This window comes from Cetorhinus maximus, chromosome 14 (assembly GCF_964194155.1).
Source record: "Cetorhinus maximus chromosome 14, sCetMax3.hap1.1, whole genome shotgun sequence".
NCBI lineage: Eukaryota > Metazoa > Chordata > Chondrichthyes > Lamniformes > Cetorhinidae > Cetorhinus > Cetorhinus maximus.
Window position 1 is genome coordinate 14,469,952 of NC_135892.1, and position 19,673 is coordinate 14,489,624.

Consider the following 19,673-nt stretch of genomic DNA (forward strand, 5'->3'; position numbering starts at 1 on the left):
AAACTGATCCCATATAGATGAACTGAAGCTTTCTTCTCCTGGGTGGAGCTGACTTTTAACCCCTTATTTAGCATGATAAAATTCAAGATGCTTGTACCAAGTTAAATTAATTTTTCCTTTTTGACCCAGCCAAGGTTGGCTGGCTACTTGGCCAGCTTTGCTGAAATTACAGGACTTGACAAAAGGCAGTGATACTGGAAATCCTGGAAAACCATCAAGGATCCTTTAAGCCAGCTGCTTCATTCCGCTCTGTCTTTATAAGTGCAATTGCCCTTGAGAAGGTGGTGATGAGCTCCCTAATTGCCCGTGAGGTGAGCTACCTCTTTAAACTGCTGCAGTCCATATGGTGTAGGTACACCCTCAGTGTTGTTAGGGAGGGAGTTCCAGGATTTTGATTCAGTGACAGTGAAGGAATGGCGATATATTTCCAAGTCAGGATAGTAAGTGTCTTGGAGGGGAACTTCCAGGGGGTGGTGTTCACGTGTATCTGCTGCCCTTGCCTTTTACATGGTAGTGGTCGTGGGTTTGGAAGGTGCTGTCGAAAGAGCCTTGCTGAGTTCCTGCAGTGCATCTTGTTGGTGGTACACACTGCTGCCACTGTGCATCGATGGTGGATGGAGTGAATGTTTGTGGAAGAGGTGCCAATCAGTGATCAACAGCCGCAAGCTTGGGATTAAAAGAATAGGTTCTGCCTCAGACTAGAGCTAGTATGAATGCTGATATTTGCATGCTCTGGATTCTCTCCCTCCCACCTTCCTGCCTCCCCACACTCTGAATATAATTCAATTTGGCGGTTCAAGGATTGGATCCTTTCACAATCATTTACATAGTGCAGACTCAAGGATTTTTATAACTGGGATTTTTTTGGCATCTGACTGATGCTGTAAAGAGGAAAGAACTCCAATGTTGCAGACTATAGGGCTTTCGTAACATCCATTTTAAAATTTAAACATTTAAAGTCAGTTAAATAGAAATTCTGAGTCAAGTTAATAATCAAAGTTTCGTAAGCTACAGTCATTCACTCACCTTTTCTTCAGGGATTTCTCTCAGTTGTTGGGAAGAGTTGAGCTAAATCCCAAACAAGATGAAAATAATAAATTAACTTCATTTTCAGAAATTAAAAACAGCTAATTAGAGAATCAAATTAGTGACAGTATTGTGCATAACACAGGAAAGAAACAATTAGGTAACATCTTTACCTCCACACTTCTGTTCTGATGACCTGAATGATTCAAACTTGGACTGACATTTTTTGATGATTCAGATTCTGAGTACCGCAATGTTGCACGTTTCTTCTTGATGAGATCTGCATCTCTGTTGTAAGAGAATCCTAATTTGTGGACTGGAGACGAGATGGATTTTCGAACAGGAGAACCGGGGCTTCTGCTCTCTACAGAGTCTGAATATTGAAGTCTCTCATGCTCAGAGCTGTTGCTAGCGTTCTCTGAACTCTTGTGTCTTTCTGTAATCGTATTTTCATATACAAGTGTCGGTGATTTATGTTCCTTTTGATCACTGACATCTGACAAGTCAGTCAAGTCTAAAATATCTACTTTCAGCAGTTTTTTTTTGTTTAATGATGGTGGTACTTGTACTTGTAGTAATGCAGGCTCTGTGCTTTCACTTTTGCTGGTATCCTCCAATACAGAACTTTTAGCAGTATTCTGTTCAACAGGATCATATTTTTGTGAGTCTGAATCATTTTTAGTCCTTCGTGAGGAAGGTATTGTTGTACTTATATTTAGAAGGTCATCAGGAGTCTGATGCTCAGTTTGTGACTCACCAACATTGTCATTGACGAATATAGAGTCTTCCTGAGATGAAGCATCAAGTAATACACTGCCGGGTTGCTGTGCTGTTGTCTCATGTTTAACATCATTTATCTCTGCATAAAATTGCTCCTGATCAATGGAGCTGTTCGTGTCAGTTTCAAAGTTACCAACTTTGTATTTACTCTTACTGCTGTTTTCTTCGATCTGGACCACATTCAATTCTTCCCCACTGAAATGTGCCCTTATCTGATAAAGGTAGGTCATAACAGATAGTTTATCTGGAATGGCCAATAAAACCATATCTGCAGGCTCCAATAATCGTGATATTCCCAAGCTTGCAAAGCCATCATAAGCCTATGAAAAACAATAACAGCAATTAATTATTACAACTTTAAGACTCAGTAACTTTAGGCAATTAAAATATTAATAAATAAAATACAAAAGGATATCGTTCTTGAAAATCCAGCAGTTGGGACATCTATTGACACAGACAAGTTTTAAATATTTTTCTAAAAACTGTATGCTATTTGGAGCCCCTAGTTACTTTAAGCATTTATTTTTAAAATTTCAGTGTGAATTATGCAACATAGCTTAACTGTTAACGTTCCATTCACATTACACTGAATTTGGTTCAAGTACCTTAGATATTCAAGAGAGATTACAGGGAAACAAGTTAGCATGCTGCAATTGTAACCTTTGTTAAATCATTATTTATTTTCATCTAGTCACAATGGGGTAAATCCTTCATACATACACACAATCATACACAAAAATATACATACACAAATACACAGAAATATACATACATATATAAAGAAATAAAAGGTGATAGCTTAACTTCTGCATCTTTCTGGTGTACTGGAGTTACAATGTGGATATTGGAAAGAAAATGTCCTTGCAAGGCTAAAAATGTTCCTTTGCAGACATTACACCCAACCTATGAGGGCATAATTCCTTCCTATTAATCCAAATTTTCTCCACTATTAATGGTTCACAGGAAGGATTAAAATGCATTACTGCTATGGATTATGCCATGAGCACAACTGAATGGTAACTACCATCTTGACATCAGTTTATACTTTGAACTACAATAATGTTCATGTACAAATGCAAAAACAGCATGTTAACTGTAGAAATAGAGGGGGATCAACACATTAGAAAGATTGCAAAGGGGTATTAGAGAGGCTGGCAGGTAACAAAAGCAACTTACATTTATGCAGCACCTTTAACGTAGGAAAACATACGCATCACATATTTTAAAAAATACATCTGAGCTGATGGAAAATCTTCAAAAGCTTGGTCAGAGATGAAGTTTAAGGAGGAGGTAAAAGAGTTTATAGATGAAATTCCAGACTGTGGGACCTAGATTACTGAGTGCTTGACTGGTAACAATGGGGCAAATGGAGAGGGGGTCTATTGAGGCCTGAGGCAAACAAATAGAGATTTCAATGGGGAGGGGTACAGATGTACGGAAGTTGAGGCCATCAAAGAGTTTAGACATTAGGATGCAAACTTACACTGCAGACCACTGGGTTGGGTGGGGTGGGGGGGACCAGGAGCCAATATAATTCAGCGATTCAGCGGTGATTAGTCAGTGGGACTTGATGAGAGATGGGTTAAGGTCGACGTCTGAATGAACTGATGTTTATTATGGGTGGAGGATGGGAGGATGGCCAGGAGAGCATTGGAATAGTCGAGACTGAATATCACAATGGCACTTCTGAGACTTTGAGCAGGTAAGTTGAGATAGTATTATGACACAGCCAATGGTAAATGCTGAGCTGTTCAAATCACAGAATCACAGTGCAGAAGAGGCCCTTTGGCCCATCAAGTCTGCACCAGAGGTAAACTTGAAAAAACTGTCATAGCCAATTTTTAAAAATTTGTATGTTTCGAGTTGCAGGCTTTGAATTCAGTTATAATAAGACCACCGAGTCTCAAGAGGTTTTTATGAAACTAAATTGAACATTTATTAATTAAAGATTGTATTCACACACATATGCTACAAATTACTACAATAACTTCTAAAATAAAAATCCCCTAATTAATCTGACTCTCAGTTACACCTCTGTTAAGGCAACAGTAAAACACGTAGATTTAAACAGACCCCTGGCAGTCCAATTCAAAATGAGTTTCTTTCAGCTCTGGGTCCTTGCAGACAGCGGCTTGAGGCTCACAGGCTGGGAGCTTTAGATCTTAGAATCCCTCTCTTTTTACCAACAGCCTTCTCTTCCTTTATACATATTTTCCTCTTTGAATGCAAATTCTCATTGTATTACTAGGTTTTTTGAACGTCACCTCTTCTAACAATAAAACCCTTTCATAACAGCAATTTTATTAATAAGCTTAGGAAAAGGTGAACACATTGTTTGGCTTCTTCTGGCTAGGTGTAATATTTCATCCATTCTTTTGAACAGTTTATTTAAAAATTCAAATTGCTCCCTTTACACTTCACCTTGTAACTTCCCTATGTTTACCTAATTAACATTTCAAACCTACTTATCTTCTATACATCAAAGCCTCTAGACCAAAGCAAATACTGCGGATGCTGGAAATCCGAAACAAAAACAGAAAATGCAGGTCTAACAGTGTCTGTGAAGAAGAGTCATACGGACTCGAAACATTAATTCTGTTTTTCTCTCCACAGATGCTGTTAGACCTGCTGAGTTTTTCCAGTATTTTCTGTTTTTGTCTTGAAGCCTCAGACCAGCTGGCTTTAATCCAATTAAGACACACACACATATAGATACAGATGCCAGTAGAACTCTATTTTTAAATAACTTCCAATAACATTATAGACATTATATCTTCTTGACAATAGCAATTGAGGAGGATGATTTAATGGAAGTGAAAGTAGGTTCTCTTTGTGATGGATAACTCATGAGGTCAGAAAGTTACCTCAGGGTGGAATAGGAGGCAGTGTGCAAATGGGTGGGTTCAGACTGAGACAGTGGCGGAGGAGTGGTATGGAAATGGTGGTAAGGCTATGGAATGTGATGGGCTGGGGGTACAGATGATGGCTTCAGTCTTCCCCTAATGTTTTACTGGAAATGTAGATCATCCAAGGTTGGATGTTGGACATTGTGCCTGATAGCACAGCAGGTGCAGAAGGAGTTGAGTGAAGTGTTAGTGTTGGATGTCATCCGAAATCATAACTCTGACTGTGGAAGATGTTGCCATGGGGCAGAATGCAGATGAATAAGAGGGGCCAAGGATAGATTCTTAGGGCCCGCCAGTGTAATGGAGCTGGGTCAGGAAGAGAAGCCATTGCTGAAGATAGTTTGACTATGATTCGCAGATTAAGGCTGGTAGCATGTGAAACAGTACTATTTAGCTGGAAAACAGAGGAGGGTGTTGTATGAAGACGATGGTGTAGTTGAACCATGTCAAAGGCTGAAGGGAGATCAGAAAAGCACAGAGTGATAATTTGCAACAGTCCAGGGCAAAATCTGTTAGAAAACAGCACTAAGAATTTTAGAAATTTCACTGGTAAATGGAGATGAATGTCTTTCTGAAACAGGTTCTCACTGAAGCAAGTAAAAGGGACTCATCAGAAACAATGTTTGCCCAAGTTCATTTAATTATGTTCAACATGATTATTGAATTTGAGAGAAAAAGTACACAACCAGTAAACTATGTACAAATATTGTAGTTTCCTCATTTCAAGTGCAAACTCTGATTTTCTGCTTTACTTAGTATTAGAAATGAAGAGTGTAAAACTCAGCAATATATATTCGTGTAAAACCTATTGTAGAGTAACAATAACATGATTATAAATAGTCGTTTGGTAATACAGAACTTGAGTATAGCTGAGAAAAGAGACATGTCTAAGCTTTTTGTCTTGCACTCATCAGGGCACTCGCAAGAATACCACTATAAAGGGGAAGACAACAATTTATACTGTATGTGAAGACAGTGCTGAATGGTTGGCAAGTGGTGTTGCCATGGAAAATGCACCACTGATGGTGACTGACAGTTAACTGCTAAGTATTGTTTGAAATTTAAACCAGGTAGCTTGACCCTGATTAGTCAAGGCATTGCCCTGAGGAATGAGTCAGCAAAGACATCCTGCAGGATAATGGCTACCCTGATCAGATCATTTCAGCCTGTATATCACGCAAGCTCATGAACAAACCCAAGGTCTTCACTTGCAGCTGTGAAAAGTGCCCAGTCTACCTCAGATTACCCTGGAAGGGTAACGTATCTCAAAAATTTGAGCAACAGGTGAAGCTAGCTGTTTCACGCTGCTATAATGCAGTAGCAACACAAGTGGTGTTCACCACTAACAGGATGCTGCCGTCAAGCCAAAAAGACGTTCTGCCTACCACTGTTATGATGCGGCAGATGGTGTGAGCCAGGCGAATCAAATCCAGGAGGGAAACTTACACAATCACAACGGTTTTACAATTTGTATTTATTCCGAGATGTGTGCCCCGAATTCTGAAGTGATAAGTCCACCAAGACTTCAGAGATTTAAAAAAAACTAAATTAAACATTTATTAACAAAATAAAAGATTTCATGCACATTCATAGGTCTACAAATTACTATAATAACTCCTAAAACTCCTAATTAATCTGGCTTCCAGTTACACCCCCATTAAAGCAACAGTAAAAAGAAATGGGTTTTACACAGATCCAGGTGAGTCAACACAATACCCTGGACAGTAGAATTTAAAGTGGCTTTTCCCAGCTTCAGTTTCTGTAGACAGCAGCCTAATGCACAAATATTGGAGGCTTCTCACATTTCTGTTAGATCTTACCATGCCTTTCCTGACATGTCGCCTCATTCTCCTTCATACATGTCTCTCCCTTTTAATATAAATTCCATTGTTCCCATATGTCTTTGGAACTTTACATTTTTCATAATATAAATATTTTCATGGTGCTAACATTGTCAGTAACCTTTGTGAAAAATAAGCACACCGCTTGGCCTAGTTTCTTTTTGAAATTCAAACTGCCCTGATTTATCTAAAAATGCAAATTCTCCTCATCTTACATTCTAAGACTTCAGCCGTGTTTATGTATTTAGCATTTCAAACCTAGCTTCTTTTGATGAGTCAAAGCCTCCAGACCAACTGTCTCTAATTCAATTAAATCACACACACACACACACAAACTATCCAAACCCGACTATTAACCTACTTTTACAATAAATCACAATAATATTAAGAGAATTATTATATTTTCATGACAATCACACAAATGAGTAATGTGGCGTACGAATTTCAGTGCCAGTGTGATGCTAGGTACGTAGGCCATATGACCCAAAGGCTGGCGGTTCATATCAAACAGCATGTCCCAGCCGCTGTTCGCAGCGGGCAGGGTACAGACTGTACCCGACCAGTCCGTGCTTGCAAAGCTCAAAGCACAGTGCCCAACATTAGGTATAAATCCGCAATTGGGCAACATTTGCTGAATAATCCTCAATGTGCTAAGAATTATACTGAGAATCAATTTAAGATTGTCACTCGGGCTCGCAGTGTGACACATTTGCATGTACTGGAAGCTGCATATATTAATACACAGGGCCCTATTCTTTGCAGAGAGACAGAACATGTACATACTTTGCGCCTGTTTCAGCTAAACAAAATAAGTGACATCCATTCGTTGACTCATTCCTCAGGGCAATGCCTTGACCAATCAGGGTCAAGCTACCTGGTTTAAATTTCAAACAATGCTTGGCAGTTAACTGTCAGTCACCATCAGTGTTGCATTCTCCATGGCAACACCACTTGCCAACCAATCAGCACTGTCTTCATATACAGTATAAATTGTTGTCTTCCCCTTATATTGGCATTCTTGCGAGTGTCCTGATGAGTGCAAGACAAAAAGCTTAGACTTTTCAGCAATAACATGATTATACTTTCATTTACAAGCAGAAACACAACAGGATATGAAAACAGTAGCACTTTACCATGCTTATAACATCAGCACCCTTACGCAATCAACATTAAGATTGTTTATCGGAGTTTAGGGAATAAGACAATATGAAATAACAACTGTACAAGTTAGTATTGATAAGAGAATGTCAAGGATGTGTTTTGCGATAAGAAATGGGATATACAGAACCACTATACAGTACTAATCCATGCTGAGCCTTATCATAGTTGATCAACCTTCTCTCTCATACTGTGCATGTAATTGCAGTGATTTGTGTTGATGGAAAAATTCAGCAAGATAATGAAAACGAAGCATACCCAGATTAACCGATACATTCCTGAAAATACACAGAAGTAAGGCTTACTTTAAAACTATCAGTAATACTGGAAAGGCACAGCATGGTCATTAGACATTGCATACCAAGACACTTGCATCAGTTTAACATGATAGCTCATATTTTTTGACTGAAAGATTTTAGGACATCAGGTCAGTTAAGGCAGGAGCTTGAAAAGAATGTGCTCAATGACAATCAGCCTAAATCAAAGAATGTTTACGAGCTTTGTTTATGTCCAAGATATTTACAAAGCAGTGAGTGCTGCGAGAAACAAAGTTCACCAATTATTAAACTTCATTCTCTATTTTGTGGTGAAATAGTTAGCTGTGTACTCCTCAAAAGATTTGAACTCATTATCAAATTCTGCGTATAAATATGTAGGAAATCCAGTAAATCATAATTGATATAAAGTTGCTGGAAATATAAAATAAAAACAAAGTGCTGGAAATACACAGTAGGTCTGGCAGCATCTGTGGAGAGAGAAACAGAGTTAAAGTTTCAAACTGAATATGACTTGTCTTTGGAACGTATAATAATTGATGTTAATTGTTGGGAAGCATCCAAAAAAATCTGGAAAAACTCAGCAGGTCTGGCAGCATCGGCGGAGAAGAACAAAGTTGACGTATCGAGTCCTCATGACCCTTCAACAGAACTAAGTAGAAATAGGAAAGGGGTGAAATATAAGCTGGTTTAAACCAGCTTATATTTCACCCCTTTCCTATTTCTACTTAGTTCTGTTGAAGGGTCATGAGGACTCGAAACGTCAACTTTGTTCTTCTCCGCCGACGCTGCCAGACCTGCTGAGTTTTTCCAGGTATTTCTGTTTTTGTTTTAGATTTCCAGCATCCGCAGTTTTTTGTTTTTATCCAAAAAAATCTAACTGACAAAGCACACTAAGGAACTCTATTACAGATGTGTGCTACCGAGGTTAAACTCTGTTTACTGAGAATGCATATTGGGAGTTTGGGTGCACTCTCCCTCAGCTTTAATTTTACTTCTATTAATGGCATAAAATCTTGGGACTGTATACTAAATTCCCAATGGGTGAAGCTCTGTGCTGGGCATGCAAAATGTGTAAAATTATCCCTGCAATGTATTGCATGGATTTTAACCACTTGCAAATGAAAGTAGTTTTGGATCAGTATATATATTTGAAGTGTACATGTATATACGTATTGGAAAAAACAAAAAAATAAAAACAGAAATTACTGAAAAGACTCAACAGGTCAGGCAGCATCTGTGAAGATTGAAACAATTAACGTTTCAAATCAGAGATCTCTCACCAAAACTGGAAAACATGAGAGATGTAACAATTTTTGAGTAAACACGGAGGCAGGGAGTAAGGAGGGGAGGATAGAACAAAAGAGAAGGCCTGTCATAGCGTGGAAGGCAAGACAGACTAAATGACAAAAAGGGATGATGGGCAAGGCCAAATGTGTAATAGTAGGACAGGCAAGCATGAGAAGGGGAGCAGAAAATAATGAAGGTGAACAAGGTGAAAGAAGCAATGGAAATCCCGTCCTGATGTTGGCTGATCTGCTGAGTACTTCCAGCATTTTCTCTCTCTGTCTCAGATTTCCAGCATCTGCAGTATTTTGCTTATGCAAAGCAAAGGCGTGCATGCGGACATGCACATCTTTGTAGTTAAAGTTTTTTTATGGGTTTTAATAACAGGTGTTTCATCAACTTGCATGTATATAGTGCTTTTAACTCAATAAAATAGCCTATTCACTGAAGTGTAATCAGACAAAAATTGACAGCAAGCCAAACAAAGAAAAATTACGAGAAGTAGTTTGGAGAGGGAATTCCAGGGTTTAAGAGCCTAGATGGCTGAAGGCACAGCTGGCAATGATAGGGTGAAGGAAAAGGCTAGTGCTCAAGAGGTCATAAATGGAGGGTCACAGAGATCGCACAGTTGTATGGCTATAAGAGGTTACAGAGATAGGCAGGCGTGAGGCCATGGAGGGATTCGAACAAGAGGATCAGAGTCTTAAAATTGAGGTGTTGGTAAACCAAGAGCCAATGTAAGCCAGCATGCATAGGGGTGATGGCTGAATGGAACGATTCAAGTTCTGATAAGGTTGGCAGAATTTTGGGTGAGCTTAAGTTTATGGAGGGTTAAATTAGCAGTGGTATGGTCCAATGTGGTCAGTTTGATAAACTAATGTTTAAATATACATCCATATATCTAACAATACGTTTAAAAATCCTGTCTGTACACACTTACTCCCTAAATTCTTATGTTGATAATTATAATGGAAGCTGATTACATAAGCTGTAATTATGCCCTGCCACCAGCAATGGCAGTGCAGTACCCCAGCTTTCCATCTCCTCTGTGTTCCACCCAACTCGGGTTCTCTGCTTCCCAAATTCCTGTAGGCTTTCCATTTAAATCTTTCTTTGTCTACATGAAATGTGTTACTCAGTTCCTTTCACTTCAACATATGGAATCTCAATGTTTAATTATAAGACTAAATAATGATAAATAAAGCATTTAGATTCAACTTAGTTTTTATAAATATACAAGTCTGATGGCACCAAATCAGGAGAGAGAGAAATGCAGGATTTGATGCAACTTCTGAAGATTGTCAGAGACATAGCAAGGTACAGGGTGTCATGTTTTGTTTTTTTCGATCATTTTTCCATAGAAAGAATTTTAGAATGAGTTATGTTTAAGTGCAGCATTCTAAAATTAAAGCAAGTTCACGCAGGTTGATTCTTATAGCCATATGCTGCAGCCACTGTGACAAAGAGGGGATTGATGTGTTAATGAGCCAACTGTCCATACTGTTTAGCACAATGAATAGGACAATAAGTAATTTGTTATCTTGTTTCTGGCTACTGGCAGGCTATCCCCTCAAGATGGTATTCTTGGGTATCCAGCAGGGGGTTGTCAGCTGACAATATACACTTGGGAGGGAAGCAGCCAGTTTGGCTGACAGGCCCATTAGTGAATTCTGCAGTAGGAAAGAAGATGAGTGAACAGCCTTCCCACTTCCTGTGAACACAGGAGAAAAAGGACAAAAGGACACAAGGTCAGTGGAATGCTGACTGAAAGATCAATCCCACCAAACCCATGTCTGCTTCATTCTTAGGCAGACTATTTGGCAAGTGTATTTAGGCCACCAATCAGGACAAGGTTTCTTAGTTTACTAACTTTTCTTATTCAAAAGGAGATGTTTGAACTTGAGTGGAGGAGCTGAGATTTGCTTATAACAGCTACACTGTCTGTAAAATAAAGCAACTTAACAATTCATATCTGGATTTCTATCACCGCAACATTGCCCAATTCCACCCCTGCCTCAGCTTTTCTGTTGCTGAAGCCCCCATCCATGCTTTTGTTACCTCCAGAATTGACTATTCTAAGGGACTCCTGGCCAGCCTCCCACATTCTACCCTCTGTAAACTTGAGATCATCCAAAATCTAGTGTATCCTAATTCGCACCAAAGCCCATTCACCCACCACCCATTTGCTCACTGACCTACATTGGCTCCCAGCTAAGCAACACCTTGGTTTTAAACTTCTCATACTTGCTTTCAATCCCTCCATGGCCTTGTCCCTTCCAATCTCTGAGATCTCTTCAGGTCCTATAACCCTCTGGGATATCTGCACTCCTCTAATTCAGGCTACTTGGAACACCCCCAATTTTAATCACTCCAGCATTAATGGCTGTGCCTTCAGCTGCCCTGTGGTCTGGAATTCCCTCCCTGAAACTCTCCATCTCACTTTCCTCCTTTAAGTCATTCCTTAAAGCCTACCTCTTTGACCAAGCTTTTGTTCATCTGACCTAATATCTCCTTATGTGGCTCAGTGTCATTGTTATGGCACAGCTGATGGCAAATGTTGAGTCGTTCAAATCCCAAAGGGAAACTTGAAACAACTGCCACAACTTGTTTTGCAGTTTGTATAAATTTTGAGGGGCGCGCCTTGAATTCAGTAGTGATAAGACCACCAAGTCTTACAGGTTTTTACAAAGCTAGATTAAACATTTAAAATAAGAACAATGATTTTTAAGCACATACATATGTGTATAAATTACTACTATAACAACTAGTATTATAATATAACTACCAGTAATCTTTGGGAAAATTAAACACACTGTTTCTAAACTTCACCTGGCTAGGTAACACATTTCACCCCTCCTGTGAAAACAATCTAGTCTGGTTTATTTAAAAATGAAAATGTCCTTTTACACCTTACATTCTAAACTTACCCCATGTTTACATCAAAGCCTTCAGACCAGCCGCCTTTAATCCAATTAAGTCACACACACACACCACTATTTTACAATAAATTCCAATAACATTATGAGAATTATTATATCTTCCTGACAGTCATATTTTGCTTGACACTCCTGTGAAGTGCTTTGGGATGTTTTATTACATTAAAGGCACTCTATAAATACAAATTGGTGTTGAACTTCATGGTGGTACATTTGATATCCAATTTAAAAAAGGAGGTGCGATTGTTAGGCCCTGGGTCACACTATCAGGTTGTTAGATGTTGAGTATAGGCACATTCTGCCTATTGGAGTGGCCAGAGCCAATTAACCTGAGAAAAATATGTAAGCTTTCTAAGAATTGGTGGCAGTGCTAGGATATTGATTTAAACTGGTGGCAAGACTAATTAAAATAGTTAACATGCAAAGGTGAACAAAGCAGAGGTCAACCAGATAAAGAGGGGCAAAATTTGAAGTGGTGTAATTGGTAACAGAAGGGAAAGCGAAGGAGAGTGAGTTTCAGCTGAAAGAGCATGAGTTTCAATTAGGGATTGAGCGCTATAGACAAAAAGAAAAGATGGACAACATGGAGAGGGGAAACTCAACATCATCAAGAAGGAGAAACTATGTCAGGGTGAGACCATTGAGGAGACATCATTAATGTTCTTGAATTGACAGAGAAAGGTGCATTGGCAACAAGTTCAGCAAGTCAGGTCAGGCCTTATAATTTTATTAAATTGAAACAGCTTTCAAATCTTTGAGGGAAATGATATTCATAGCTTTATCCAGGCATTTGACTTGTTAACGAGTCATCACTGGGACAGAAATGAACAGGCCAGCCAAATCACAACTTCCCTAAACAGAAAGTCAGGCACGTCATTCGCTCAGGCCAATCTTGTCATTAGTGTGGGCTGTGATTACTGTAAAATGTGCCTTTCAAGATGCAGCCCTTAAACAGGAAACTAAGCAACAAAGAAAGTTGCTATTTGCAGAGAAGCAATTATTGGGCTGAAGGATGTGGCTTGAGAATGAAACTATTAAGACTACAAAGATCTTTCCCATTAACGTTATTTGATAAGATTTCTGGAATCATATGGAAATAGTTCCATATGATTTAAGAATCCATTCAACTGATCAGGAAAATTCATATGCAACCAAATCTATCTTACTTCTCCCTTAAAAATATTCAATGCCTCCACCAGTCTCTGGGGAAGAGAGTTCCACAAACTCACGACCCTCAGAGAATGGGAGGCCCTTATTTTTAAACTGTGTCCCCTAGTTCTGGTCTCTCCCACAAAGGGAAACTTGTTAAGCAATCTATTAACAGATAATAAGCAGGCAAGTTTTGAGAGTTCTTTCAGGAGATGGCTAAATGAAGGGCCACTGAATACAAAAAAAATGAGAAAATCAGCCAGAAAACAAAAGCAGAATCATTAGGATGAGATGGGCGCTATTGTAGTATATTGTCCTGGAGATTCTCCACCTAAATGTATCCCATTTTACTTTAACATTCTTATACTTTACCATTAGATTAATTTTAAGAGCAGATAAGATTGTAACATTCTGAATCAGTTCTTATGTTGTAAACCTTGATTGAATGTAGGGCAGTCCATTTGATCATTAGAATGGAGATTGGAAATCTGCTCAATCTGTAGCATAACAATTATGTGCATATGTGGAGCCTAAAGCAACCATTTGGAAACATGCCTTTTGCTGCTGCACAAAATGTTTGTTCTTTGAGTTTGGATCATATTTCAAGAGCAGCTTTAAATATTGTGCTGAAAAAGGTCTGTTATAGGACTAAGTAATGTGGGGAGAAGGACCAGTTTATCAAAATACAGCTTGTTTTTGACTTTGTGTACAATAAAATAACAGAACATTAGCTGTGCTCCTGCACTGTACCATGGGGCAATTTCTACACTGCAGTTTTAAATTGACAAGCTCGGTTTGTGTTTGGAGGAATGTCTATTTGCAATGTGGCCATAGGCTTACCATTGCCATGTGACCTCTGACATAACCCTTGGTGTATAAAGGCTTGAGAGCAGAAGCCATTTCATCCACCGCTTGGAACATAGTGTCGGGAGTGCGCTGCTGACATTGAGTGGGTTTTGACAGTTGTAAGAAAGCCTGCAGAGAATCATTAAAACTTAAGTCTGCAACTTTGTACCGGACATTGGTCACTGGGTAAGTCAGTATGGTTCTGAATATTCCAGTACTTCCTACCATGGAGATGAAGGCAGATTTGGAAATAAATTGGAAATTCTTCCAGGCTCAATGGCAAAAATATGGGCAGGATCTTCCCCCCGTCCGGGGGGGGGGGGGGGTGTGTGTGTGTGTGTGTGTGTTGTGCGTGAGCAGGAGCGAGTGGGCGGGTTCCCAATCGGCGCCCCTGTTGGGGGCGCGCCACCATTTTACATGGGCAGGCCAATTGCCCGTGGATGAGGTTTCATGTTTTTTCGGAAGCCCGCCTGGGCTCCCGACCTGCCCGCCAACCTTAAGGTTGCATGAGCAGGTCCATTGATTACTTCAATTGCTTCTTTAAGGGCCTTAAGTGGCCAATGACAGGTCGGCAGTTGTGCAGCCGACTTGGCTCCGCACCCACCGACCTGAAAACTTAAATGACACGGGATGACGTCAGGACACACACACCTGACATCACCCCGCGTCATTTTACAAGTCAGCAAGCAGGCCCCGCCCCTGCTCACCAACCTAAAAATTCACCCCTATAAAATTGCCACAGAGCTAAACAAGAAACATGAACAAATAAGAGTAGCAACTCTGTTATCAGTTGTCAGCTGGGGAAAGAGTGCTACAAGCTTTACCGCACCCTAGAACTCATTGAGGAGCAGAAATGCCAATCTTGTGAAATTTTGGAGGCCTTAAGGACCCTGTATTGATGTTACTTATGAACAATTCATGTTCAACACCAGAGCTCAGAAAAGGGGGAGAATGTTGATCAGTATGTGATGGCATTGAGATGTCTAGCTGAACCTTGAGTTTGAGGAACTGAAGAGCTGATCAGAGACAGGATTGTCTTAGGAACAAGAGATCCTGCTGTGAGAGCATGTCTGCTGACTGAAGTGAAGCTTACTCTCAAGAAAGCTGTTGACATGTACAGAAGCTGTGAAGTGGTCAATCATCAGCTGCAGAGGACTGATGGGTAAACTGATGAGGCTTTGCACTCTGCTGCGAGGCAATTCAGGCCTTCCAAACACAAACCAATGGAGAGAAGAAAGAGCTATTTGCAGAAGGGCCAGCAGAAAGATCAAGGCCGGAGTGCTGGATGTCAATATTGCAGAGGACATCACACAAAAGAAAAAGAAGCATTTCCAACATGGGGGAAGCAGTGCTCTAACTGCAAGAAGCTGAATCAATTTGCGCGCAGGTAGTTTGCTGGAAGAAGAAAAGCAAGCCTATAAAGATGGTGAACCTGACGAATCACTCTGCACCCCGGAACAGGTGAAACAGGTCTAAATGCTGGCCTAGCCAGTGACACCCACATCCCATGAACAAATAATTTTTAAAAAACAGGTTGGCACCCTGAAGTCTCAAGGAAAAAAATGGTTTGTGACTATGGGAATGATGACTGTAGAAGGAGAGCATCAAGTTAATATGAAGTGTCAGATAGACACTGGTGTTATATGCAACATCATGAGCTTCGCAGACTTGTGCAAAGTTGCTCAAGATGGTGACCCAAAAATGAAATCGTCGAACATAAAGTTGAGTCTATGATGGAATGATGCTCACCCCAAGAGGGAAAACTAAGCTAAGAGCCCAATCCAATGGGAAGAAAGAAGATTGCAGTTCCAAATAGTAGACACTAAATAAAATCCACTCCTCCCAGCTGAAACAAGTCAAAAGCTTGGACTGGTAACCCTCCATATACCAGAAGAAATTTGCAGTGTTTCACATGGCGCTAAGCCATCCACTGCTGAACAAATCCTGACAAATTACAAAGAGGTTTTCACAGGTCTTAGATGTCTTCCTGGTGTATATGATCTTGAAGTAGATGAGAGCAGCTGGAACTGTCCTGGGAAGATGCTGAGTTGGTCACACACTCTCGAGTCCAGCCTGAAAGACAGGATAGAGGAGCTTGAAAAGATGCCGTAATCAAGAAAGTGACAACTCCTACAGACTGGATTAGCAGCATGGTAGCAGTGAGAAAGTCAGGAAAGTTGAGTGTGTGCATAGGTCGAAAGGGCTTCAATAAAGCGTTGAAGAGATCTCACTACCCCATGCCAATCACTGAAGAAATTTTGCCACAACATGCCAGGGCAAAGATCTTTACCACTCTAGATGCAAAGGATGGATATTGGCAAGTGAAGTTGAATAAAAGCAGCAGCTTTCTTGACTACATTCTGGACTTCATTTGAGAGGTACAGATATCCGTACATGCTGTTTGCCATTTCTACTATTCCAGAAGTGTATCAACGCCGAGATAGTCAATGATCTTCCAGGAGTGGAAGCGATCGAGGATGATCTGTTAGTCTATGGATGTGGAGATACGGTGGAAGAAGCCATCACAGACCATGATCAGAATCGAGAGAGAGCTTGCTAGATGAACCTGAATCAGAATAAAAAGAAACTGCAACTGAAGATGACGGAAGTACATAGGTCATATACTCTCTGCAAAAGGAGTTTGTCCTGATCCTGATAAGATGAGCGCTGTAGCAGGGTTGGAGCAACCAACAGATAGATGTGAAGGCGGTGCAATGATTTGTTGGATTTGTGAACTACCTAGCAAAGTTCATGACCAATTTGTCATCAGTGTGAACCTCTGCGAAGGACATTCAATGGTACTGGGGCACAGAACGAGCAGCTTTCACTCGCATCAAACAAATAGTAATGACACCACCAGTATTGAGGTACTGCAATGTTAATGATGTGGTGTGTGCAGTGTGATGCCAGCGAGAGAGAACTTGCAGCAATCCTCATACAGCAAAGATAACCAGTTGCGTTTGAATCCAGAATGTTAACGCAAACTGAACGACGCTACGCACAGATTGAGAAACTAGTGCCTGGTTATTGTCGTCACTTGAGCATTTTAATCAGTAGCTGTTGGGGAGACAAAGTGATGGTAGAGTCTGACCACAAGCCACTTGAAGCATCTTTCCCAAACCATTTGCAGAGATATCATTTAGAAGTGAAGTATAAGCAGAGGAAACAGATGTACACGCCAACATGCTGTCAAGTGCTACACTCACTTTGAAGAAAGTTGCCGATACTGATGTGAAATCTTTCAGATTCAATGAGAAGCAACAGCATGACATGTCCTGGAAGTCATCAACCCAGCAGAGACATTGGGTAGAATCTTTGGCTCGGTGAGCGGGAGAGAGGTGTAAAATGACACGCGGTGATGTCAGGCGTGCGTCCCGACGTCACCGCATGCCATTTAGATTTTCAGTTTGGCGGGCGCGCAACCGACTCAGGTGCATGCCTGCTGAACTGTGAAAGGCCTATTAAGGCCAATTAAAAAGCCTATAAAGCAATTAGCTGAGCTTCCCGTCCAACCTTAAGGTTGGTGGGCAGGCGAAGAGCCCAGGCGGCCTTCGCATTTTTCATGGTACCTCATCCACAGGCAGGTTGAGGTTTCATGAACATTTTTAAAGTGTTTGAAAAAGTTTTATTAAAATTAATGGACATGTCCCAGCTCATGTGACAGTTTCACATGAGGGAACTTGTCCTTAAATTTTTCTTTTTAACCTTTATTCAATGTTTTATAAGCGAAAGCAAATTCCCTGAGGCACCTCTGTGCCTCAGGGAGATTTCTGCGCTCTTATGAAAAAACTGAAAAGAAAGGAGAGCCCAGGAGAGGCTATTAAAGTCTCCAGAACGCAAAATAGGACAGAGTGTTTGGAAAGGGCTAGGAATCTAACTTCAAACACATCAGATAAAGGGACGACAATGAGAAAGGGGATGGGAAATACAGGACTGAAGGTGTTGTATCTGAATGCACGCAGTATACAAAAAAAGGTAAATGAGCTTGTGGCGCAGATTGAAATTGGCAGGTATGATGTGGTAGGCATTACGGAGACATGGCTGCAAGGGGATCAGGACTGGGAGCTAAATATCCAAGGATATACATCCTATCGAAAAGATAGGCAGGTTGGCAGAGGGGGTGGGGTCACTTTGTTAGTAAGAAATGAAATTAAATCGATAGCAAGAAATGACGTAGGGTCAGATGATGTAGAATCTGTGTGGGTAGAGTTGAGGAACCGCAAAGGTAAAAAAACCATAATGGCAGTTATGTACAGGCCTCCGAACAGTAGTCAGGATGTGGGGCACAAGATACACCAGGAGATAGAAAAGGCGTGTAAGAAAGGCAAGGTTACAGTGATCATGGGGGATTTCAAAATGCAGGTAGACTGGGAAAATCAGGTTGGTAGTGGATCCCAAGAAAAGGAATTTGTGGAATGTCTATGAGATGGCTTTTTGGAGCAGCTTATGGTGGAGCCCACTAGGGAACAGGCAATTCTAAATTTAGTAATGTGTAATGAGGCAGATTTGATAAGGGAGCTTAAGGTGAAGGAACCCTTAGGAGGAAGTGACCATAATATGATAGAATTTACCCTGCAATTTGAGAGGAAAAAGCTGGAATCAGAAGTAACGGTATTACAGTTGAATAAAGGCAACTACAGAGGCATGAGGGAGGAGCTGGCCAGAATTGACTGGGAGATGAGCCTAGCAAGAAAGACAGTGGAACAGCAATGGCAGGAGTTTCTGGGAGTAATTTGGGAGACACAGCAAAAAGTCATCCCTAGGAAGAAGAAGCATACTAAAGGGAGGACGAGGCAACCATGGCTGACAAGGGAAGTCAGGGACAGCATAAAAGCTAAAGAGAAAGCATACAATGCGGCAAAGAGCAGTGGGAAACCAGGGGATTGGGAAGCCTACAAAAACAAACAGAGGACAACTAAAAAAGAAATAAGGAGGGAGAGTATTAAATATGAGGGTAAACTAGCCAGTAACATAAAAGAAGATTGCAAGAGTTTTTTTTAGATATATAAAGGGTAAGAGAGAGGCAAAAGTGGACATTGGGCCGCTGGAAAATGACGCTGGAGAAGTAGTAGTGGGGAACAAAGAAATGGCGGAGGAACTGAATAGGTACTTTGCGTCAGTCTTCACGGCGGAAGACACGAGTAACATCCCCAAAGTTCAAGAGAGTTGGGGGGGCAGAGGTGAGTGTGGTGGCCATTATCAAGGAGAAGGTGCAAGGAAAACTGAATGGTCTGAAGGTGGATAAATCACCTGGACCAGATGGATTACACCCCAGAGTTCTGAAGGAGATAGCTGAAGAGATAGTGGAGGCATTAGTGGTGATCTTTCAGGAATAACTGGAGTCAGGGAGGGTCCCAGAGGACTGGAAAATCACTAATGTAACCCCCCTGTTTAAGAAGGGAGTGAGGCAAAAGACGGGAAATTACAGGCCAATTAGCCTGACCTCAGTCGTTGGTAAGATTTTAGAGT

At 40.7% G+C, this 19,673-nt stretch overlaps 1 protein-coding gene across 1 annotated transcript in view; it reads right to left on the bottom strand.

The window, feature by feature from the left end:
* ehbp1 (EH domain binding protein 1) overlaps positions 1-19,673 on the bottom strand; it is a 387,240-nt gene that overhangs the window by 150,953 nt on the left and 216,614 nt on the right. Inside the window, exons 14-15 of the mRNA XM_078556541.1 lie at positions 1,200-2,126; positions 1,027-1,068 (exon numbers count right to left, since the gene is read on the bottom strand). Coding sequence (XP_078412667.1) covers positions 1,027-1,068; positions 1,200-2,126 — 969 coding nt within the window. The remainder of the gene's footprint in view (positions 1-1,026; positions 1,069-1,199; positions 2,127-19,673) is intronic.